Source organism: Budorcas taxicolor, chromosome 5 (genome assembly GCF_023091745.1).
Source record: "Budorcas taxicolor isolate Tak-1 chromosome 5, Takin1.1, whole genome shotgun sequence".
In the NCBI taxonomy this organism is placed as follows: domain Eukaryota; kingdom Metazoa; phylum Chordata; class Mammalia; order Artiodactyla; family Bovidae; genus Budorcas; species Budorcas taxicolor.
Genome location: NC_068914.1, coordinates 75,186,963 through 75,212,273, shown reverse-complemented (window position 1 = coordinate 75,212,273; position 25,311 = coordinate 75,186,963). Strand labels below are relative to the sequence as shown.

The 25,311-nt window shown below is 38.1% G+C and overlaps 1 protein-coding gene across 1 annotated transcript in view; it reads left to right on the top strand.

Moving 5' to 3' along the window:
• Nucleotides 1–12,067: 12,067 nt before the first annotated feature.
• Nucleotides 12,068–25,311, top strand: part of SPATS2 (spermatogenesis associated serine rich 2) — a 72,943-nt gene continuing 59,699 nt past the window's right edge. Inside the window, exon 1 of the mRNA XM_052640822.1 lies at nt 12,068–12,128. Within this exon, the coding sequence (XP_052496782.1) occupies nt 12,104–12,128 (25 nt within the window). The 5' untranslated portion in view covers nt 12,068–12,103. The remainder of the gene's footprint in view (nt 12,129–25,311) is intronic.

Genomic DNA, 25,311 nt, shown 5'->3' with positions numbered 1-25,311 from the left:
GAGAAACCAAAAAGTTTCTGTGGCTTGCCTTATTGTGATGTTCAGTTTGTTGCAGTGATCTGGAACTGAACCTGCAATCTCTCCAAGGTGAGCCTGTACCAATAAAATCACAACATTCCATTTCCCTCTCCCTCTAGTCTCTGGCTAACCGCCATTCTCCCTTCTGTTTGTGTGGATTTCAGTGCTTTAGATACCCTATCTAAGTGGAATCATACAGTATTTTTCTTTTTTATGACTGACACTTCATTTGGCGTAATATCCTCAGAGTTCCTTCATTTTGTGGCATGTATTAAGATTTCCTTATTTTTAAAAGCCAGATAATATTCCATTGCATGTATATGCCACATCTCGTTTACCCAGTCGTCTGTCGATAGACATTTGGGCTGTTTCCATCTCTTGTCTGTTATAGATAATGCTACAGTGAACATGGACGTGCAAATACTTCTTCGATATCCTGCTTTAATTTCTTTTGGATATATACCCAGAGGTGGGATTGCTGGATATAGTAGTTCTATTTTAAAATTTTCTAAAATTTTGAGAAACTTCATATTATTTTCCACAGTGGCTACACCATTTTATATTCCAACCAACAGTGCGCAAGCGATCCAATTTTTCTACATCTTCAGCAACACTTATTTTCTGGTGTGTGTTTTGTTTTGTTGCTGTTGTTGTTTTTGTTCGCAGCCATCCTAATCGTTATGAGGTGATAGCTCACTGTGATTTTGATTTGTGACATCACTCTAGCTCTGAGTGATGTCAAGCATCTTTTCATGTGTTTGTTGACTGTTTGCTTATCTTCTTTGGAGAAACGTCTGTTCAAGTTGTTTGTCCATTTTTAAGTTGGGTCATTTATTTTTCTGTGTTAAGTTGTAGGGGTTCTTTATATATTTTGATTATTAAACCCTTATCAGATATATGATTTGCTAATATTTTCACTCCGTTGATTATTTTTGATGTACAGAAGTTTTTAATTTTCTGATGGTCCAGTTTGTCAATTTTTGCTTTTTTTGGCTGCTTTTGGTGTCATATTCAAGAAATCACCGCCAACGTCAGTATCATGAAGCTTTTCCTCTGTGTTTTCTTCCAGGAGTTTTAGATCTTATGTTTAGGTCTTTAATCCATTTTGAGTTGGTTTTTGTATGTGGTGTAAGTTAAGAGCCTTGTCCTTCACCATCTCCCAGAGTTTGTGGAAACTCATGTCCATTGAGTTGGTGATGCCATCCAACCATCTCATCCTCTGTTGTCCCCTTCTCCTCCTGCCCTCAATCTTTCCCAGCATCAGGGTCTTTTCCAGTGAGTCGGCTTTTTGCATCAGGTGGCCAAAGTATTGGAACTTCAGCGTCAGTCCTTCCTATGGATATTCAGGACTGATTTCCTTTAGGATAAACAGGTTGGATCTCCTTGCAGTCCAGGGGACTCTCAAGAGTCTTCTCCAACACCACAGTTCAAAAGCATCAATTCTTTGGCACTCAGCCTTCTTTATAGTCCAGCTCTTACATCCCTACGTGACTACTGGGAAAACCATAGCTTTGACTAGATGGACCTTTGTAGGTAAAGTAATGTCTCTGCTTTTTAATATGCTGTCTAGATTAGTCATAGCTTTTCTTCCAGGAAGCAAGCGTCTTTTAATTTCATGGCTGCAGTCACCATCCACAGGGATTTTGGAGTTGAAGAAAATAAAGTCTCTTACTGTTTCCATTGTTGCCCCATCTATTTGCTATGAAGTGATGGGACCAGGTGCTATGATCTTATTTTTTTGAAAGTTGAGTTTTAAGCCAACTTTTTCACTCTCCTCTTTCACTTTCATCAAGAGGCTCTTTAGTTCCTCTTCGCTTTCTGCCATAGGGTGGTGTCATCTGCATATCTGAGGTTATTGCTATTTTTTCCAGCAGTCTTGATTCCAGCTTGTGCTTCATCCAGCTCGGCATTTCACATGATGTACTCTGCGTAGAAGTTAAATAAGCAGAGTGACAACATACAGCCTTGGTGTACTCTTTCCCAATTTTGAACCAGTCTATTGTTCCATGTCGGGTTGTAACTGTTGTTTTTGACCTGCATACAGATTTCTAAGGAGGCAGGTAACGTGGTCTGGTATTCCCATCTCTTGAAGAATCTTCCATAGTTTGTTGTTATCCACACAATTGAAGGCTTTAGCATAGTCAATGAAGCAGAAGTAGATGTTTTTCTGGAATTCTCTTGCTTTATCTATGAACCAGTAGATGTTGCAATTTGATCTCTGGTTCCTCTGCCTTCATAATCCATTCATATTTAATATAATTTTTATATAGCTAGGTTTCTCTCTGCCATTTTGGTATTTGTTTTTTATATTATATCTTTTGGTTTAATTGTTCCTCCTTTATTACCTTATTTTGTGTTCAGTTCAGTCGCTCAGTCATTGCTGACACTTTACGACCCCATGGATTGCAGCACGCCAGACCTCCCTGTCCATCACCAACTCCTGGAGTTTACTCAAACTCATGTCCATTGAGTCGGTGATGCTATCCAACCGTCTCATCCCCTTCTCCTCCCGCCTTCAATCTTTCCCAGCATAAGAGTCTTTTCAATGAATCAGTTCTTCGCATCAGATGGCCGAAGTATTGGAGTTTCAGGTTCAGCATCAGTCCTTCCAATGAATATTCAGAACTGATTTCATTAGGATAGACTGCTTGGATCTCCTTGCAGTCCAAAGGACTCTCAAGAGTCTTCTTCAACACCAGAGTTCAAAAGCATCAATTAATTTTTTGGTGCTCACTTTCTTTATAGTCCAACTCTCACGTCTGTACATGACTCCTGGAAAAACATAGCGACTAGACGAACCTTTGTTGGCAAAGTAATGTCTCTGCTTTTTAATATGCTGTCTAGGTTGGTCATAACTTTTCTTCCAAGGAGCAAGCATCTTTTAATTTCATGGTTGCAGTCGCCATCTGCAGTGATTTTGGAGCCCCCCAAAAATAAAATCTGTCACTGTTTCCACTGTTTCCCCATCTATTTGCCATGAAGTAATGGGACCGGATGCCATGATCTTCGTTTTCTGAATGTTGAGTTAAAAGCCAACTTTTTCACTCTCCTCTTTCACTTTCATCAAGAGACTCTTTAGTTCTTCTTCGCTTTTGCCGTAAGGGTGGTGTCATCTGCGTATCTGAGGTTATTGATATTTCTCCTAGCAATCTTGATTTCAGCTTGTGCTTCACCCAGCCCAGCATTTCTCATGATGTACTCTGCATATAGATTAAATAATCAGGGTGACAATATACAGCCTTGATGTACTCCTTTCCCGGTTTGGAACCAGTCTGTTATTCCATGTCCAGTTCTAACTGTTGCTTCTTGGCCTGCATACAGATTTGTCAAGAGGCAGGTCATGTGTTCTGGTATTCCTATCTCTTTAAGAATTTCCCAGTTTGTTGTGATCTACACAGTCAAAGGCTTTGACATAGTCAATAAAGCAGAAGTAGATGTTTTTCTGGAACTCTCTTGCTTTTTCGATGATCCAGTGGATGTTGGCAATTTGATCTCTGGTTCCTTTGCCTTTTCTAAATCCAGCTTGAACATCTGGAAGTTCTCAGTTCACGTGCTTTAGAAGCCTGGCTTGGAGAATTTTGAGCATTACTTTGCTAGAGTGTGAGATGAGTGCAATTGTGTAGTAGTTTGAACATTCTTTGGCATTGCCCTTCTTTGGGATTGGAATGAAAACTGACCTTTTCCAGTCCTGTGGCCACTCTGAGTTTTCCAAATTTGCTGGCATATTGAGTGCAGCACTTTCACAGCATCATCTTTTTAAAAAATTAATTTGCTTAATTGGAGGCTAATTAGTTTATAATATTGTAGTGGTTTTTGCCATACATTGACATGAATCAGCCATGGGTGTACATGTGTCCCCCACCTGAACCCCCCTCCCACCTCCCCCTCCATCCCAGCCCTCAGAGTTGTCCCAGTGCACTGGCCCTGAGCGCCCTGTCTCATGCATTGAACCTGGACTGGTGATCTGTTTCATGTATGGTAATATACATGTTTCAGTGCTATTCTCTCAAATCATCCCACCCTTGCCTACTCCCACAGAGTCCAAAAGTCTGTTCTTTACATCTGTGTCTCTTTTGCTGTCTCGCATATAGGGTCATGATTACAATCTTTCTAAATTCCATACTTATGCGTTAATATACTGTATTGGTCTTTTTCTTTCTGACTTACTTCACTCTGTAATAGGCTCCATCCAGTTTCATCCACCTCATTAGAACAGATTCAAATGCATTCTTTTTAATCACAATATCATCTTTTAGGATTTTAAATAGCTCATAGATTTTTTTTTAAGTGTATGATTTTAATTATTTTGTTTTGCTGTTGTCTTTTGTTTTTGCTGTCTTTGAGTTATTTTCTTTTCCTTTTTTAAATTTTAAATCAGCTACCCTTTATGTCTCCAGACTTTTGAAGTACCACTCTTTATATTATAAACTTGATGGGTTTGTATTTCTTCTCCAGAAAATAAAAAGAATAGTTAACCCCTATCACAACAACTGGAGAAAACCTCAGTAGAAACTCAACAGTGTTTTTCAGTGAGAAATACCTGATGTTGTGTATTTTGTTTAGTGAGGACAGTTGTCCGTATACTAAGCAAGGTAGAAATTGCTAATGTGGTCAATTTAAAAGAAGCAAATAATTTAAAATACAAAGGCTTCCAAGTGGTGAGTTATTTTCTTAGTGCTTGCTCTAGACATTCCAAAATGCACATTAATTTATCACAGTCTACTTTAGATTAATGCTAGTTTAATTCTGTAAGATAGCATTTCTTATTCCCTCCTTTGTACAGTAATTGTCGTATATATTATATTTGTTATAAACATAACAATAGTGTTGTTATTACTGCTTTATACAATCTTTTAAATAATTTTAGAGAATATATACATATATATATGTGTATATATATATATATGGCATGTGGAATCTTATGTTTCCCAAACAGGGATCAAATTCACATCCCCTGCATTGGAAGTACAGAGTCCTAACTACTGGACCCACCAGGGAAGTCCCAAGAGAATAAAATTTTTAGAATGCATTCTTTTATATTTACCCATATATTTTCTTTTCCCAGTACTTTTCATTTCTTTGTGTAGATTCAAGCTACCCTCTGGTGTCAGTGGATTCTCTTAATTTATTGGGGATGTCTCTGTTTCATGTTCATTTTATAAAATCATTTTATTTCTATGTTTGCTGTGCTGGGTTTTCGTTGCTGCACAGGTTTCCTCTAGTTAGGCCAGCAGGGCTACTCTCTAGCTGTGGTGCACAGGCTTCTCATTGTGGTGACTTCTCTTGCTGTGGAGCATGAGCTCTAGGACATGCAGGCTGTTGTAGTTGCAGCCAGTGTGCTCAGGAGTTGCGGTTCCTGGGCTCTAGAACACAGGCTCAATAGTTGTGGCACATGCGTTTAGTTGCTCTGCAGCATGTAGACTCTTCCTGAATCAGGGATTGAACCCGTGTCTCCTGCATTGGCAGGCAGATTCTTTACTACTAAGCCACCAAGGAACCCCATCTTCATTTTTGAAAGACAGTGTAGCTATCTGGATACAATATTCTTTTTTTTTAATTTATTTTTAATTGGAGGATGATTACTTTCCAATATTGTGTTGGCCTCTGCAATATATGAACATGAATCAGCCATAGGTATAGGTATGTCCCCTCCCTCCTGAACCTTTGTCCCACCTTCCTCCCCATCTTGCCCTTCTAGATTATCACAGGGCACTGATTTGAGCTCCCTGCCTCATACAGTAAATTTTGCTAGCTATCTAAATTACATATTGCAGTGCATATGTTTCAATGCTGTTCTCTCCGTTTGTCCCACTGCCCTTCCCCCTCTGTGTCAACAAGTCTTTTCTCCATGTCTGTCTCCACTGCTGCCCTACAAATAGGTTTATCAGTACCATCCTTCTAGGTTCCATATATTTGTGTTAGAATACAATATTTATCTTTCTGTGACTCACTTCACTGTGTGTAATAGGTTCTCGGTTCATCCACCTTATTAGAATGCAGTCAAATTTGTTCCTTTTTATGGCTGAGCACAAGCTGGAATCAAGATTGCCGGGAGAAATATCAATAACCTCAGATATGCAGATGACACCACTCTTATGGCAGAAAGTGAAGAGCAACTAAAAAGCCTCTTGATGAAAGTGAAAAAGGAGAGTGAAAAAGTTGGCTTAAAGCGCAACATTCAGAAAATGAAGATCATGGCATCTGGTCCCATCACTTCATGGGAAATAGATGGGGAAACAGTGGAAACAGTGTCAGACTTCATTGTTGGGGGCTTCAAAATCACTGCAGATGGTGACTACAGCCATGAAATTAAAAGACGCTTACTCCTTGGAAGGAAATTATGACCAACCTAGATAGCATATTCAAAAGCAGGGACATTACTTTGCCAACAAAGGTCCGTCTAGTCCATGCTATGGTTTTTCCAGTGGTCATGTATGGATGTGAGAGTTGGACTGTGAAGAAAGCTGAGCACCAAAGAATTGATGCTTTTGAACTGTGGTGTTAGAGAAGACTCTTGAGAGTCCCTTGGACTGCAAGGAGATCAACTAGTCCATTCTAAAGGAGATCAGCCCTGGGATTTCTTTGGAAGGACTGATGCTAAAGCTGAAACTGCAGTACTTTGGCCACCTCATGCGAAGAGTTAACTCATTGGAAAAGACCCTGATGCTGGGAGGGATTGGGGGCAGGAGAAGGGGCCAACAGAGGAAGAGATGGCTGGATGGCATCACTGACTCGATGGACGTGAGTTTGAATGAACTCTGGGAGTTGGTGATGGACAGGGAGGCCTGGCGTGCTGCAATTCATGGGGTCACAAAGAGTCGGACACGACCGAGCGACTGACCTGAACTGAACTGAACATTCCGTTGTATATGTGTACCACAACTTCTTTATCCACTCCCCTGTCAGTGGACATCTAGGTTGCTTCCATGTCCTAACTGTGGTAAATAGTGCTGCAGTGAACAGTGGGGTCATGTGTCTTCGTCAGTTATGGTTTCCTCAGAGTATATGTCCAATAGTGGGATTGTTGGGTCATATGGTAGTTTTATTCCTAGTTTTTTAAGGGATCTCCACACTGTTCTCCATAATGGCTGTTATCAATTTGTATTCTCATCAACAGTGCAAGAGGGTTCCCTTTTCGCCATACCCTCTCCAGCATTTATTGTTAGTGGATTTTTTGATGGTGACTCTTCTGACCAGTGTTAGGTGATACTTCATTGTAGTTTTGATTTGCATTTCTGTAATAATGAGCAGTGTTGAGCATCTTTTCATGTGTTTATTAGCCATCTGTGGATACAGAATTCTTACTTGACAGTATATTCTTTCAGCATTTTGAATATGTTATTTCATTGCCTTCTGGCCTCCCTTGTTTCTGATGAGAAGTTAGCCACTAGTTATATCTTTGTGTCCCTGTAAAATGATACTCCCAAGATTTTCTGTTTGGGGCTTTCATCAGTTTTGCTATATATCTAGGTATGGATTTCTGTGTTTCTGTTGTCATGGTTCATTTAGCTTCTTAAAGTGTAGATTAATTGTAAAAGTCAGTTTGTATAGTTTTTGCTCACTGTTTCTATATCCTTTCCACTTCTGGAACTCGTAATTCATGTATGTTGGTACATTTGACATTGTTCCACAGGTCTTTAAGGCTATGTTTGTTTTTCTTTATTCTTTTCTCTCTTTTCAGATTAGGTAATTTCTGTTACTCTTTCTTCAGGTTTATTTTTTATTCTCCTTCAGTGTTCAACTCTGGGGTTTTGGTTCATCTTTTTTATAATTATTTTTTGTTGTTGAGAAAGTGCTTTAAAAGACTAAGGAAAATTATAAGAACAATGCCTTAAACAAATAGAAAATTTTCCTTAGTCTTTTAAAGCACTTTGAAGTCTATGTTTGCTAAGGCTGGCATTGGGTCTACTCAGGGATATTTTCAATCACATGGGGTCTTTTTTCCCTTCTCAGTTTGGGTCGTACTTTCTTGCATTTTTACATCTTACAAATTTTTGTTGAAACTGTGGATATTTTACATAATATATTGTAGCAGTTTTGGATTCTGATTTTTTTCCCTTTTGAGAGTTGTTGTTGCTTTGTTATTAAGTAACTTGCCTGAGCTAAATCTGTGGAATTTTTCTGTGTGGTGTATGACTGCTGATGTCTGCTTAGTTTTTTGTTATTTTAATTTCTGTTTTAATTTTTGTGTCTGACTTCCTGGAGTGACACCTGCATCTGCATTGCTTAGTGGTCAGTTAATGATTGGTCAGAGATTGCTAGGTAATGTGCTAGCTATTGTGCTAAATACCGAGTAAGACTTCTACTCTCTGCTGATCTTTACCTGTTTGAGGAAGCTCCTTCCAAGTTCAGACCATTTCAAAGTCTGCCCTACCTTTTACCTTCCACCGGGCCCTTTTGTGTCTTTTCTGCCTGTTTATGCAGGCTCCTGGTGTGTGAATGTGTAGACATTTATCGAGGTCCCTTATAGTTTCTTCTCCAGATTTCCTGTTTTAATTTCTGACTAGTTTGCTGCCCCATTGTTTGCAGTAACATGACGGCGACCTCAGGCTATTGGAGCCCTTGGTCTTGCTTTTCTGTTTGCTCCCAAGAATGCAAACTCTTACTGACAATGTGGATAGGATAGGCATGGGCTTTTTCTGTGCTTTGCTTTAAGTAAAGTCAGCCTTTGTCAGTGAAGCTGCTGGTTTTTACCACCTTGGTAGAACCAACTTCCCCACTGACCTCTGGGGATGGGAGTACTTCAGACAGTAATGCCACAGACTCCCTCTGTTCTCACCCCAAGTTCAGCAGTTTCTTATGAACAACTGCAGAGAAGGTGACATTTGAGAAAAAGCCTAAAGGAGGTGAGGAAATATTCCATGTAGCTATCTAGGGAAGAACATTGCTGGCAGAGGCAACACCTTAAGGGCCTTTCCTGTATTTCACAATAAAGAGGCCGGTGTGGCTGGTATAGAATACCTGAGAGGAAGAGTGGCAGGATGTGAGGTCAGAGAGGGAAAGGGTGCATGCGGACAGGGTGGTAGAGCAGATAACACCTTTTAAGCCACTCTGAGGGCTCTGGCTTTTACTTTGAATGAAATGAGGAGCTGCTGGAGGGCTTTGAACGGCATAGTTGGGACATAATGTCTTATAATTTTAAAACAGCTATGTGAAACAGAAGCTAGAGAGTGGCAGAATAGCAGACTCAGGATGCCAGTTAGGAGACTATTATAGTCTTGATTATAGCAATGCAGGTAAGAAATGATTGTGTCTTGGACAAAAGTGGTTGCAAATGGAGATGGTAAGAAGTGGGCCAGTTCTGGTGTATGTAAAAGGTAGAACAGAGAGGATTTCTTCTGATGGATTGGTAGTAGGGAGGGAACGATACTGATCGCTTATTTCAAAGGAATTTTCCTGTATTTCATCTGTGAAAGGTTTTTCTGATCCCTTTATTGAGTCCTCTGATTTTGGAGTCTATTATATTGATTCTAATTATCCTTAGATTAGATCATTTTTATCTTCTAATATTATCTTCTAATTGCTTTAACTTCTTTTATGTTTTTATTATTATTATTCTGAAAGCCATCCCATTTCTCCATCTCATTCATTCTGTTTTCATTTGAATCTGTTCTGTTTCTGATACGTTATTAAATCTGTAATTGTAGTATTTTGTTTTTCAGATTTTCTTAGCTTTGCAGTCATCTTTCTTTTCTTTCTATTTATCCTTATTCATTCTTTCCTTTATTTCCTAGCTCTTATTTTATTTAATCTAAATTCTTATTTAAAGTATTCAAATAAGTATTCAATGAAAAATCTTTGATTTGGGGGGTTATATTGTTTTCCAGGTTTAGTTCTTATTCTGCTATCCGCTACATGGTAATTTATTTTCTCTCATTGTCTTTCTCTTTTGTTACTGGAGATTTGATAGTTGCTGTGTCATTTTTATTGATTGTACGTTGCAGGATCTCAGTTCCCCAGTCAAGGATCGAATCCAGGCACATGGCAATGAAAGCTCAGAGTGCTAACCATTGGACTGTCAAGGAATTCCCTAAGAGGCTCTTGCTCTGAAGTCTTTATTTTACATTTATCCTTTTTTTTTAACTTTATTTTATATTGGAGTATCAGTTCAGCTCAGTCGCTCAGTCCTGTCCGACTCCTTGCAACCCCATGAATCACAGCACGCCAGGCCTCCCTGTCCATCACCAACTCCGGAGTTCACATCCATCGAGTCAGTGATGCCATCCAGCCATCTCATCCTGTCGTCCCCTTCTCCTCCTGCCCCCAGTCCCTCCCAGCATCAGAGTCTTTTCCAATGAGTCAACTCTTCGCATGAGGTGGCCAAAGTATTGGAGTTTCAGCTTTGGCATCATTCCTTCCAAAGAACACCCAGGGCTGATCTCCTTTAGAATAGACTGGTTGGATCTCCTTGCAGTCCAAGGGACTCTCAAGAGTCTTCTCCAACACCACAGTTCAAAAGCATCAATTCTCCGGCTCTCAGCTTTCCTCACAGTCCAACTCTCACATCCACACATGACCACTGGAATATTGGAGTATAGCCAGTTAACAATGTTGTGATAGTTTCAGGTGCACAGCAGAGCGACTCTGAGAACAGGGTTTTACTCTTGATGGATTTTTTTTTAGCTTACTCGTGACTTATCCCTTTTATTCTCCACACTGAAAAAATATTTCATATAAGTTTACTCTTATTTCCTTCTTGGGTTACATTTTATAAAGTTTCTTTTTTTTTTTTCCTATCAGGTTTCTAGGTATAAGAATTCCATGATCCTCCTCATGCTTTCTTTACCCAGAAATTTTGGACATGTATGTATTAAATGTTTAGTAATAAGGGAGGAAAAAGGCATTTGTATATTTGCAGTTTATAAAAGCTTTCTGTAGTATTGGCTAATCCATATTCTGATGTTTCAGTTTTCCTTATTAAATTCCCTTTATTTTCTCCTTTTCCCTCTCACCCTCCTCCCAAATGTCTTGCAACTATCTTTGAGCTGGGAAACCTGAGGAGGGGTTAGATAAAGGAAATTATAGAGGAAGAGAAAAGACCTTTGATTTATATAGGAAGAGCAGGTGGTAAGAGAGATCTTAGGGAGTGATAAGAAGTAACTATTTTAGTTTGTGAAGTAGAGGTGGAGATAAGATTTTTGAGAAAGACACAAGAAGAATAAGAAAACATGCTTTCTGAACTGAGAAGATAGTTTGATTATAAGATTAAAATTTCTTAAGGAGCAAATTATTGCTTTTTTTAGAAAAGGTTTACAATGATTTCTTTTTTGAGAAACTTTAAAAAATCTAATTATAGTTGATTTACAATGTTGTATTAATTAAAATATTGCTTCTTACAACTCTGTTCTTTCTAGAGTAGTTTTTTTTTTAAACAAGTGAATACCCTGGTTTTTCTCTCTCTCTCTTTTTAAAATAATTTGTTTGTTTTTGCTTGCGCTGGGTCTTCTTGCTACACGCAGGCTTTCTCTAGTTGTGGAGAGCAGGGATTGTTCTTTGTTGAGGTGCAGGGGCTTCTTGTGGTGGCTTCTCATTGCGGAGCACAGGCTCTAGGCGCACAGGCTTCAGTAGGTGCAGCATGCGGGCTCAGTAGTTGTAGCTCACGGGCTTTAGTTGCTCTGTAGCACATGGAATCTTCCTGGACCAGAGATTGAACCCATGAACCTGCATTGGCAGGCAGACTGTTATCCACTGTACCAACAGGGAAATCCTCGAGTAGTTTTCTTTTAATAACTAGTTTCATTTAGAAAAAGTATGAAATAAAGCATGTGGATATCTGTTAAACTTTTTGTATAGCGGTTACTGTCATAGTGAATATGTGTGTGTGTTTGTTTTCCCCCTAGAATCTCCCTGGAAAAAGAGACATGAATGTCTGCAATGATATTTCTTGACATGAATTTGATATGAGAGAAGAAAAAGAGATCGACGGCTAGTGAACGGGATTTCAAATAACCAGGATTTTCTGTTTATCACCTCCAACTACAGCCTTCGGTCGCCTCCTTTTAAATCAAAGATAACTACAGTCAGAACCAAGACAAGGCAAAATAATACTTCTCTTCTGCATTTTTTGAGATTAAAGAAACCTGCAATGTCTAGGAAACAAAACCAGAAGGGTAAGGTTCCACATGGGCATTAATTGTTAAAAGCATAGTTGTAGAGTCATGATCACCATTTCTATCTGTACATGGTTTTAAAAAACGTTCTCTTAATGTGTTTTGAGTGGTGTTATACTTTTGCTCACCTAGGGCAGTACTACTGATGATTATAACTTATCTTTTAGTCATGACTACAGTTACTTTTAGAAGAGCATGGAACATTCACAACATTATCTGTTGTCCCTTTAACTAGCTGGGTATTAGATTATAGCTTTTTGTGTTACTAGTTTGGGAATTCATATAACAATTGCTTTTCTACTCTTATAAACTTATTAAATTGTAATATAATTTCAGGAAATCCAAACACATCTTGAAAGTGTACTTTTTGGAGGGTGAACATATGTTATAGAGGTAGGATATAACTTACTGCAGGATATTCTATATCATGTGAGTTGATGTTTCTTTGGAGACAGGAAATGAAACAAGTAAATGCTTCTAGTCACTGATTCTTCTTTATCTTTCCTCCTGGGATTGTGACTCTAGCTTTTTGTGTAAAGTAAAGTGTAAATTGCAGAGAGTCAAGAAATATCAAAAATAGTTATACAGAGGAAAGGACAACAGAGACTACACTTTTTCAGCTTTCCAAGAAGACCTGCAAAAATGTAAAGGGACCAATAGCACTTAAAACTGTCACACATAACTGGAATATATTTGTTAAAAGAATGACCATAGCTATCCTAGATTTTTTTCCCCTCATTTAGTTTAACTTTCAATTTAAAGTTGATGTTCTTTAATTCAAAACAAAGCTATAGATCCAGGTCTCACATGCTAAATATGAAGGGAATGCTTAATTTTTTTTTTTAATTGAAGCATAGTTAGTGTACAATGTTACATTAGTTTCAGGTGTTCAGCAAAGTGATTCAGATATGTATGTATACACATATGCACTGTTCTTTTCCATTATAAGTTATTGTAAGATATTGAATATAGTTCCTTGTTGTTTACCTATTTTAGATATACTAGTGGATATATGTTAATCCCAAACTCCTAATTTATCCCTCCCCACCATTGTCCCCTTTGGTAACCGTAAGTTTTGTTTGCTAGGTATGTGAGTCTGTTTCTGTTTTATATAAATAAGTTCATTTGTATCTTTTTTTTTTTTTTAGATTCCACATATAAGTGGTATCATATGATATTTGTTTTCCTCTGTTCACTTAATATGATAATCTCTAGGTCCAAATCTGTCTTTGCTGGTGCAAATTTCTTTCTTTTTTATGTCTTGAGTGGTGGTCCAGTGGTGGTGGGTGTGTGTGTGTGTGTATATATCACATCTTCTTTATCAGTTCGTCTGTTGATGGACATTTAAATTGAAGGAAATGCTTTTAAACTTCTTAGTTTTGACTTGGCAAATCAAAAACCTCACTATAAGAAAACAATATACCAGAGCTGCTTGTGGTTTTGAAAGCTATAGTTTCATTGTATAGCAAACCTGTGTAAAGAATATCTGAGCTCTAAAGAATGGTTAGATTACTAAAGAAGCTGAACTCTTCAAGGTAGTGAGATTTATCAACTGAAAAGTTTTAAAAATATCATCTAAAAAGTTTAGCATTTAATTTTTCCCAAAAAAGTAAACTTTAGCAGATTGCTTTGGCCTTTTAAAAACTAGAGTCTTTGTTTATTTCATCTCTATGTTGTTCCACAGCTATAAAAAAAGTATCATTGCTTTTTATAATTAGTGTCCAGTTACTATACAGTAAATGTAGATTTAGATCACATCACAGGCATTAAATGCTAACAAATTTCAACTAAACATAGCCTGCATATACACTTAGTTGAAACAAAAGAAAGCTTTTATGTCATTAGGACTTTCTCTGAAACAAATATATACTTATATATAACCTATATATATATTGGTTTTAAATATATATATAGGTTCAGATATTTGAACCAAAAAAATACAAAATTCATATAAAATTCTATCTCATTTAATTCATTTATATATTTAAAATTACATTGTTTTGGGTTTTCAGTTCAGTTCAGCTTAGTCGCTCAATTGTATCCTACTCTTTGTGACCCCATGCACTGCAGCACACCAGGCCTCCCTGTCCATCACCAGCTCGGGGAGTTTACTCAAATGGATGTCCATTGAGTCGGTGATGCCATCCAACCATCTCATCCTCTCTCTGTTGTTCTCTTCTCCTCCAGCTTTCGATCTTTCCCAGCATCAGGGTCTTTTCAAATGAGTCGATTCTTCGCATCAGGTGGCCAAAGTATTGGAGTTTCAGCTTCAGCATCAGTCCTTCCAATGAATATTCAGGACTGATTTCTTTTAGGATGGACTGGTTGGATCTCCTTTCAGTCCAAGGGACTCTCAAGAGTCTTCTCCAACACCACAGTTCAAAAGTATCAATTCTTTGGTGCTCAATTTTCTTTATAGTCCAACTCTCACATCTGTACATGACTACTGGAAAAACCATAGGTTTGATTAGATAGATCTTTGTTGGCAAAGTAATGTCTCTGCTTTTTAATGTACTGTCTAGGCTGGTCATAACTTTTCTTCCCAGGAGCAAGCGTCTTTTAATTTTAGTAGTCTAATAATTATACTGACTTTATCAATTTAGTTATAATACATTAAAAAGATAGATACTATGGTAGTTTTTGTTCTCTAGAGACAACTGATTTATTAAGTGTCATTTTGTAATGAGTTATGTTTTATTCCACAGTAGACCATGTTTCCATATTTTCCTGTATCAGTAACACTTGTGAATTTCTTAATGAACTATTTAGTGGAGTTAAACTTGTATGGCTTAAGTTAAGGTGAATTATAATTACAGCTATTGATTGCTCCAAGCCTTTTAGCCCAACACCTAGCAGAAGTCAATAAGATCAGTGCTTCTCAAACTGTGGTCTGTGAACTAAAGAAATACTTTAAAATGGAGAGTGTTTAGAAACTCTTTTATAGTGGTTTGACAGTGCTGTAACATCCAGACCTTTTAAAGGCAGTTCTTTGAGGTATAATTTAAATACTACACAAAACTCATCTATTATAAATGTACAGTTTTATTACTTTTAGTAAAAACATTTTTTTTTTTTTTGTAAATTTTGGCCATGCTGTGCAGCTTGTGGGATCTTAGTTCCCTGACCAGGGACTGATTGAACCCAGGTCCTCAGCAGTGAAAGTTCAGAGTCCTAACCGCTGGATTGCTAGAGAATTCCCTGTTTTTAGTAAATGTATACAGTTGTGCAGCCATCACCACAATCCTATTTTAAAACACCTTCCTCACCCCTAAAGGTATACTTAGCTACCTGTCTACAGTCAGTTCCTGCTTTCCCAGGCAAACATACCTACTTTCTCTGTCTTCAGTTCTGCCTTTTCTAGAGATTTCTAATAAACAGAGTAATCCAGTATGGTTTTGTGTCTGGCTTCTTAATGCTGTTTATGAGGTTCATTGTTGTTTTTGAATGTATCAGTAGCTTACCACCTTTTACTGCTGAGTAGTGTTAAGGTTATCAAGTTGCAGAGTATTTCTTTTACACTTTGCTACTCATGATACTTGTGTGACCAGAATTGTGGATGTTTCTCCCATATTGACCAGTTCTCTGATACCAGCCAAGTGTCCCTACAGTCCGATTCAATTCTGATACTGTCTTCCTGGAGTTCGTGTTAGCTCCCACAGGTTAAGGGCTCAGTCCCCCAGACGGCTCCTGCTTCAGGCACCAGTCCACGAGGATCGGGTTCCCAAGTTATCCACCCTCAGTCCATCTTGACTACAAATGGGTGGTTTCTACAACCCTCCTTCTCAGATTCAGTAATTTGCTATAATGCTCACAGAAGTAAGGGAAACCACTTACCTACTTTTACTGGTTTATATACATAGTAGAGGATGTTATAAAGAATACAGGTGAACAGCCAGATGAAGGGATATATAGGGTAAGATCTGGAATGGTCCCCAGTGCAGGAACTTCCATCTCCATGAAGTTGAGGTGTACTACTCTTCCAGCATACCGATGCATTCACTAACCTGAAAGCTCTCTGCACCCCATACTTTACAGAATTTTTTTTCAAGCTTTTATCACATAAATGTGATCAAGTATTAACCCTTACTTCTAATTCCTCTCCTTTCCCTTACCCGACAGATGGGAGTGAGGCTGAACATTCCAAGCCTCTGATCATGGGTTGAACTTTTTGGTGATAAAGCCCCCTTCCTGAAGCTCTCCAGGAGCCCAAAAATGGTCTGTTAGAGCTAAAGATGTTCCTGTCAACCAGGAAATTTCAAGGCATTCACAATCTCTATTAGGAACTGGAATCAAATACCAAATATTAGAACAACGAGATGCTCCTAGCATCTTCATTGCTTAGGGAGTTATGAAGGTTTTAGGAGTATTAGCTGGAGTTAGGGATGAAGACCAAAATATTTATTTCTTATTATATTGCAATATCACAGGTTATATCACATTTTGTCTTCCACTTACCAGGTAATTATTTATTTGGGTTAGTTCCAGTTGTGGCTGTTACGAACAATTATAAATTATGAACATTTGCCTACAAGTCTTTGTGTAGACATATGTTTTTGTTTCTCTTGGGGACATACATAGGAGCAGAATCGTTTAACTTTCAAAGAAATTACCATGCCAAACTGTTTTCCAAAGTGGCTGACCATTTTATAATCCCACCAGCACTAAGTGTTGGTTTTGAATGCTTCTTGTCCTTGCTGACACTTGGTATGGTATCATTTTCATTATAGCCATTTTTATAAATATAGCTATTTTTAACCTAAGTGTGTAAGGATACTTCATTCTGGTTTTGATTTATACTTCCTTAATGTGGTTTTGATTGTACTTCTTTGATAGTCAACGATGTTCACTGTTTCTTCATGTGATTATTAGCCATTTGTATCTTCTTGGGTGAAATGTCTATTTAAATTCTTTATTCATTTTTACAAATCGGGTTATAGGTCTTTTCCCCCATACCCTGCAAAATTTTTAAATTGAGATATAGTTGATTTACAATATTATATAAATTTCAGGTGTACAACATAGTGATTCATGATTTTTTAATATAAATTTATTTATTTTAATTGGAGGCTAATAACTTTACAGTATTGTATTGGTTTTGCCATACATCAGCATGAATCCGCCACGGTTGTACATGTATTCCCCATCCTGAATGATTCATGATTTTTAAGGGTTCAGTTCAGTCATTCAGTCGTGTCCGACTCTTTGTAACCCCATGGACCGCAGCACGCCAGGCCTCCCTGTCAATCACCCAACACCCAGAGTTTACCCAAACTCATGTCCATTGAGTCGGTGATGCCATCCAACCATCTCATCCCCTTCTCCCACCTTCAATCTTTCCCAGTATCAGGCTGTTTTCAAATGAGTCGGTTCTTCGTATCAGGTGGCCAGGGTATTAGAGTTTCAGCTTCAACATCAGTCCTTCCAATGAATACTCAGAACTGATTTCCTTTAGGACGGACTGGTTGGATCTCCTTGCAGTCCAAGGGACTCTCAAGAGTCTTCTCCAACACCACAGTTCAAAAGTATCAATTCTTTGGTGCTCAGCTTTCTTTATAGTCCAACTTTCACATCCATACATGACTACTGGAAAAACCATAGCCTTGACTAGATGGACCTTTGTTGGCAAAGTAATGTCTCTGCTTTTGAATATGCTATCTAGGTTGGTCATAACTTTCCTTCCAAGGAGCAAGTGTCTTTTAATTTCATGGCTGCAATCACCATCTGCAGTGATTTTGAAGCCCCCCAAAATAAAGTCAGCCGCTGTTTCCCCATCTATTTGCCATGAAGTGATGGGACCAGATGCCATGATCTTCATTTTCTGAATGTTGAGCTTTAAGCCAACTTTTTCACTCTCTTCTTTCACTTTCATCAAGAGGCTTTTTAGTTTCTCTTCACTTTCTGCCATAAGGATGGTGTCATTTGTGTATCTGAGGTTATTGATATTTCTCCTGGCAGTCTTGATTTCAGCTTGTGCTTCACCCAGCCCACGTTTCTCATGATGTACTCTGCATAGAAGTTAAATAAGCAGGGTGACAATATACAGCCTTGACGTACTCCTTTTCCTATTTGGAACCAGTCTGTTGTTCCATGTCCAGTTCTAACTGTTGCTTCCTGACCTGCATACTGGTTTCTCAAGAGGCAGGTCAGGTGGTCTGGTATTCCCATCTCTTTCAGAATTTTCCACAGTTTATTGTGATCCACACAGTCAAAGGCTTCAGCATAGTCAATAAGGCAGAAGTAGATGTTTTTCTGGAACTCTCTTGCTTTTTTGATGATCGAGCAGATGTTGGCAATTTGACCTCTGGTTCCTCTGCCTTTTCTAAAACCAGCTTGAACATCTGGAAATTCACGGTTCACTTACTGTTGAAGCCTGGCTTGGAGAATATTGAGCATTACTTTGCTAGAGTGTGAGATGAGTGCAATTGTGTGGTAGTTTGAGCATTCTTTGGCATTACCTTTCTTTGGGGTTATACCATATTTATAGTTATTATCAGAGATTGTAAGTCTGCTTTCTGAGTTGTAAGGATTTTTAATTCTGAGCATTATCAAGTATATGATTTGCAAATATATTTTCCCAGTCTGGCTTATCTTTTCATTTTCTTAATGGTTTCTTTTTCTTTTCCCCCTGATGTGCAGCTTGTGGGGTCTTAATTTTCTGATCAAGGATTGAACCTAGTCCTTAAAACTCCTCATCAGTGGACCACCAGGAATTCCCAGTGGTGTCTTTTTTAAAGTAAAAGTTTTTAACTTTGATAAAACCCACTCTATCTTTTCTTAATGTGTAGAATAATAAGATGAAGAGTGAATCTGATCTTCCCTGGTGGCTTAGCAGTAGAGAACCCACCTGCCAACGCAGGAGATGCAAGTTTGATCTATGGGTTGGGTATATCCCCTGGGGAAGGAAATGGCGACCCACTCCAGTATTTTTACCTGGGAAATCCCATGGACAGAGGAGCCTGGCGGGCTACAGTCAATGGGGTCACAACAAGTTGGACACAACTTGGTGACTGAACAATGACAGAGTGAGTCCTCCAACCCTTTCCCACACCAAAGCTTTATTGGCTATCCTGGTTCTTTTATATTTCCATAGAAATTTAGACTCAGCTTATCAATTCATGCAAAAATATCTGCTTGGAATCTGATAGTGACTGCATTGAATCGATAGATTTGTGGTGAATTGGTTATCTTTGCAATATTGAATCTTTCAGTTAATGATTGTAGCATATCTCTACATTTATTTAGATCTTACTTTCTCTCAGCAATGTTGTACAGGTTTAAGTACATAGACCTTGCAATTTCTTTGTTGAGTTTATTCCTAAGTAATTTATTCTTTTTAATGCTGCTGTGAATGGGACATTGGATTTTTGTTGTTGTTAAACTCACTTATTTGTTCAAGTAGTTTTTGATAGCTAACTTAGATTTTCAATATACAATGTCATGTCCTCTATGAATCAAGTTGGTTTTCTTCTTCTCCTCCATTCTAGATGACTATGATTTCTTTTTACTTGCTTTCTGCATGGGCTTGAACTTCCAGTTCATTGTTGCAAAGAAGTATGAGAGCAGACAGCTTTGCCTCGTTCTCACCCTTTGAGAGAAGCGTTTCATCTTTTACCATTGAGTATGATGTTCAGTTGGTAAAGAATCCACCTGCAATGCAGGAGACCTCGGTTCAATTCCTGGGTTGAGAAGATCTGTTGGAGAAGGGATACTCTAGTATTCTTGAGGTTCTCTTTTGGCTCAGCTGGCAAAGAATCCGCCTGCAATGTGGGAGACCTGGGTTTGATCCCTGGGTTGGGAAGATCCCCTGGAGAATGGAAAGGCTATCCAGTCCAGTATTCTGGCCTGGAGAATTCCATGGACTGTAGAGTCCATGGGGTCACGAACAGTCAGACTTGACTGAGCAGCTTTCGCTTTCAGTTCATGATGTTAGCTGTAGGTTTTTCCTGGAAGCCCTCTATCAGTTTGAAGAAGGTCCTCTCTTTTCTTACCTTGCTGAGTTTTTACATGAATGTGTTTCTGATTCTGTCATATGTTTTTTATGCATCTATTCCAGTGGTTCTCAAACGGGGGTGATTTTGCCCCTAGGGGATATTTGGCAATGTCTGGAGACATGTTTTATTGGTCACAACTTGGGGCCATGGTGCTATTGGTATCTAGTGGGTGTGGGTCCAGGATGCTGTAAACATCCTACAGTACACAGGATAGCCCTTTACAACAAAGATTTGTTGGCTTAAAATGTCAATACTGCTGAAGTTGAGAAACTCTGATCTATTGTTATGATCATGTGTTTCTGTCCTTTATTTATATAGAGCATTATATTAACTTTCATATGTTAAGCCAATTCTGCATTCTGGTATAAATCCCACTTGGTCATAGTTGGCTATGTTACTGTTCTCTGTTTTCTAATATTTTGTAATAAATATCTACACCTGTATTCATGAGAGAGGTCTGCAGTTTTCTGTTCGTGTGTTTGTCTAGTGTATGATTTGTTCTGAAGAATATGCCGTGTGTGCTTAAAGAGAATATGTATTGATCTGTTAGGTGGAGTATTCTGTATGTGTCAGATCAAGTTGGGTGATCATGATGTTCAAGTCTTCTATATCCTTCGTCATTTTCTGTTTAGTTCTGTCATTTGCTAAGAGAAGAGTATTGAAATCTTCAGCTGTAATTGTTGAATTGGTATTGTTCCTTTCTATTCTGGTTTTTAATTCACATATTTTAGGACTCTTATTAAATGTATATAGATTTATAATTGGTTATATACTGCTGATATATTGATTTTCTTATCATTATAATTTTTTTATCTCTAGTAATATTTTTGTCTTTAAAGTTTTAGTTTTTATGCTGGTTATATAGCTATCCCAGCTCTGTTATAGTTACCATTTGGAAGAAATATATTTTTCATCCTTTACTTGCAATCTATTTATATCTTGGAATCTCAGGGATATCTCTTGTAGACACTATATAGGTAGATCTTGCTTTTTATCCAGTCTAACAACTCTGCATATGTGCATGCTAAGTGGCTTCAGTAGCGTCCAGCTCTTTGTGACCCCATGGACTGTAGCCCGCCAGGCTCCTTTGTCCCTGGGAATTTTCCAGATAAGAACACTGGAGTGGGTTGCCTTGCCCTCCTCCAGGGGATCTTCCCAACCCAGGGATCAAACCTCTGTTTCTTATATCTCCTGCATTGGCAGGTGGGTTCTTTACCACTAGTGCCACCGTGGAAACCCCTCTAACAACTCTACCTTTTGATTATTTAGTCCTTTACATTTAAGATAATTATCAGTATGGTTCATGCCTGCCATTTGTTGTCTTCTGTATGTCTCATTTTTATTCCTTTGTTACTCCTTTATTGCATTCTTTTGTGTTAAACATACTTTTTACTGTGTTTTAATTCTTCTGATTTTTAAAGCCATTTAAAAAAGTTATTAATGATTGCTCTAGGTTTTCATATGCACCTTTTACTTATCACAAGCTACTTCAGGCTATTATTGACTTAATTCTGGTAAAATATAGTAACTTTGTTCCAGTATAGCCTCATTTCCTCTCTTCCTGTTTTGTACTATTGTTTTCACATATACTATATCTATGTAGATATAACTATATATTTAATTATAACAATATTATGTTATTTATTGCTTTAACAATCTTATGCTTTTTGGAGACATTAGAGAAGAGAAAAAATATATGTACCTAATCTCTAATATTTACCCAAGTATTTTACATTTTGAGTACCCTTAATTCTTTCCTCTGGTTTTGAATTCCTGTCTGGCTTCATTTCCTTTCAGCCTGAAGGGCTTCCTTTAGTTTTTCTTGAAGGGCATACCTGACGGGAGTGGATTCTTTTAGCCTTTTTAAAACTGTGGAATGTTTGTATTTTAACCTTCATTTCTGAAAAATGGTTGTACTGGATACAGAATTCTTCTTTGACTTTTTTTTTTTTTCCTTTAGCCCTTAGAATATGCCATTCCAGTGAATATGTTATATATAATATTCTTTGTTTGTGATGAGGCACTTTTCTTCTGTTGCTGGTAAGATTCTCTGCTTGTCTTCTAACAGTTTGACTGTTACACAGCTTGGTATGACCCTGTGGGGAATTTCATCAGTTTCTTTTCCTGCTGCCTTTTCTTGTGCCTCTCCTGCTAGAAATCCTAGTGTATGTATATTGGTAAGTTTGGTGTTATCCCAGAGGTAACTGAGGCTGTGTTCATTTTTCTTGCTTTTTTTCCCCCCTACTTTTCAGATTGTTTACTTTCTGTTGTTTTCTTATTTATTTGTTTGTCTCTGCTGTGTCTTCGTTGCTCTTGGGCTTTTCTCTAGTTGCAGTGAGAGGGTGCTTCTCTCTAGGTGTGGTGCATGAGCTTCTCATTGGAATGATTTTTCTTACTCCAAACTGCAGGCTTTAGAACTGTTGGGATTCAGTAGTTGCGGCTCAGTAATTGTGGTTCGTGGGGTTAGTTGTCCTTCAGCACGTGGGATCTTCCCGGACCAGGGATTGAACCTGTATCTCCCGCATTAGCAGGTGGATTCTTTACCACTGGGCCACCAGGGAAGCCCTGTTGATTTCTTTTTAAGTTCGCTGATTCTTCTGCCATCTCAGATCTGCTGTTAGGTCTATGTAGTAAATTTTTCATTTGGGTATTGTATTTTCAGCTAGATTTTCTTTTTAGCTCCTCTTTGTCGTTTGTTTCTCTACTGAGATTCTCTATTTGCCAAGTCAGCGTGACATATTTTCCTTTAATTCCTTGAATATGGTTATATTAACTGTTTTAAAGTCTTTAAGTCTGCTAGCTGAGCCTTCTCAGAATAAGTGTCTGTTGACTGGTGTTTGAGTTTTTTCCTGTACATGAGTGAATCTTTCTTCTTCTAAAACTTTTTTTAAAAGTAGATAGTTTATACTATCATGTAAGAATTGAATCGCTAGTCTATGTCTGACGCAGGATACAGCATGCTTGGGGCTGGTGCATGGGGATGACCCACAGAGATGTTATGGGGAGGGAGGTGGGAGGGGGGTTCATGTTTGGGAACACATGTAAGAATTAAAGATTTTAAAATTAAAAAAATAAAAAACTTAATACTAAAAAAAAATTAAAAAAAATAAAATTTAACAACCATTAAAAAAAATAAATAAATAAAATTTAAAGAGGCAAAAAAAAAAAAGTAGATAGTTTAGATCATATGTTGTATTAACTCTGGGTTTGTATTAATTTTCTGAGGGTATTTTTAAAAATCAGTCTGAATGTGATGAAGAATCTGCTTCCTCCATGTGTACACTCACTAATCAGCACATTTTTTAATTCTAATTTTTATTTTTTAACTTTGCTTTTTGGGGGGTTGTCCCTGCGTCTTCAGTGTTTAGTGGTCAGCCAGTGATTTGGACCGAGGTTGTGCTCAAGACATCTCAAACCCATAGACTTTTATCCTCTGCTGACTGATTTGTGTGGAGCACATTGAGTTCAGACAGTTCTCAGTTTTACGTTGACTTTTACTTTCCACTGGCCTCTTGGGTCTCCCTGGTGCACATGCATAGTTTCTCCTTTAGTTAGGGATGTGTAGAGAGTTTATTTAACTCTTCTTTCTTTTTTTCTGGCTGCACCACACTGCTTGCAGGATCTCAGTTCCCCAACCAGTGAAAACATGGAGTTCTAACCACTGGACTGCCAGAGAATTCTCTCTCTAGCTTTACTATGGCTCTTTCATGTATAGGATTTCTCTGATAAATTTCCTGTTTATCACTCAGTCAACTAAGACTCCAAATTCAGAGGAGCAAAGCAGTGAGTTTTTCATTTCCTACTGAGTTCTGTACTGTAGCTGACAGAGGTTTTTGCCCTCCTCTCCAGATCAAGGCTGCTTTCTTTGGGAATAAAGCTGTTGATTTTCATGGCCTTCTCTGCCCTAATAGAAGCTATTGTTCCCTAGCAGGTGGAAATAGAATGGGAGCAGTCCTAGGCAAGAAGGGTGCAGACTCCGCTCTTCTGACATAAGGCTCTAGCAGGTTCTCAATAATTTGTTGTGTGCCTTTGGTTGATTTCCATAGCCCTGAAATGGTTGTCCTTGGCAGTTTTATTCAATTTCATTCCTGTGTTTTAAGGAGAGGATTTGCCAGCCTGTTCACCACCTCTTGGGCCTCCCTCGTGGCTCAGCTGGTAAAGAATCTGCCTCCAATGCTGAAGACCTGGGTTTGATCCCTGGGTTGGAAAGATCCCCTGGAGAAGGAGATGACTACCCACTCCAGTATTCTTGCCTGGAGAATTTGTGGGGCAAGAGTCCCCAATCCGTGGAGTCCCAAAGAGTTGGACACAACTGAAGTGGCTAACAGTTTCACTCCAGTTTTTATTGTATTTTTATAAAAGCATTGGGGCTCAAAGGATTAGAAATTGAAACAATGATTAGTTATTATAGATTGTTTGACTAGCACTGAGTTAAGTCTACTGACTCATGTGGCTTACTAGTTAACTAGATAAAAAATGTTTCTGCCAGAAATCTCCTGTGGGCTTACCCTTGGTTTTTGTGTACTGCTTTTTGGACGTCTAAATGTTGAAAATCATGAGATAAACAAAAGAACCTGTGAGTAGAACCCATGGCAAATATTTGAGACCCTATTAAATTTACAGTGTGAATTTATAGTGGGATAGATATGCATAATTTTTTACCTTTTCCTGACTCATCACTGAATTCAGCGCTGGATGACAGAAAGCCAGCTCTAGGGGTAACCCAAGGTTGGGAATATCACAGGTTACTAGTGTATCTTACATTCTTCCTAATTCTGTCTCAAAGAGCCTTTAGAGACTAGAGAAGGGTGAGACCAAGCATTGTAATTGTATGTTATATTTTAAGAGTACTGATTTGTCAGATGATTTTATCTCCCAAACTTAACTATGTATCAAAATCATCCTAGAGGTTAAAACAATTTTTTTGAATCACTATCTTAAGAGTGGTATACTAGACTCTTTATAACAGGTTTGCTAATACTGACTGTTCTAGATGTGAAAACTGTTTGTCTGTCAGTGTCTTGACTATATCAGATTACAAAGCTAAGAGCAAATTCATAAGTAGTATACTTTTTTGGTTGACTTCATCTCACATTTATATTTAGTTCTCTCTCTTCCTCTTTTCTCCTTTGTAAAACTATTCAGCTATAAAATACTTCCACATTTGATATTTAAACCTCTAAAACACTAAA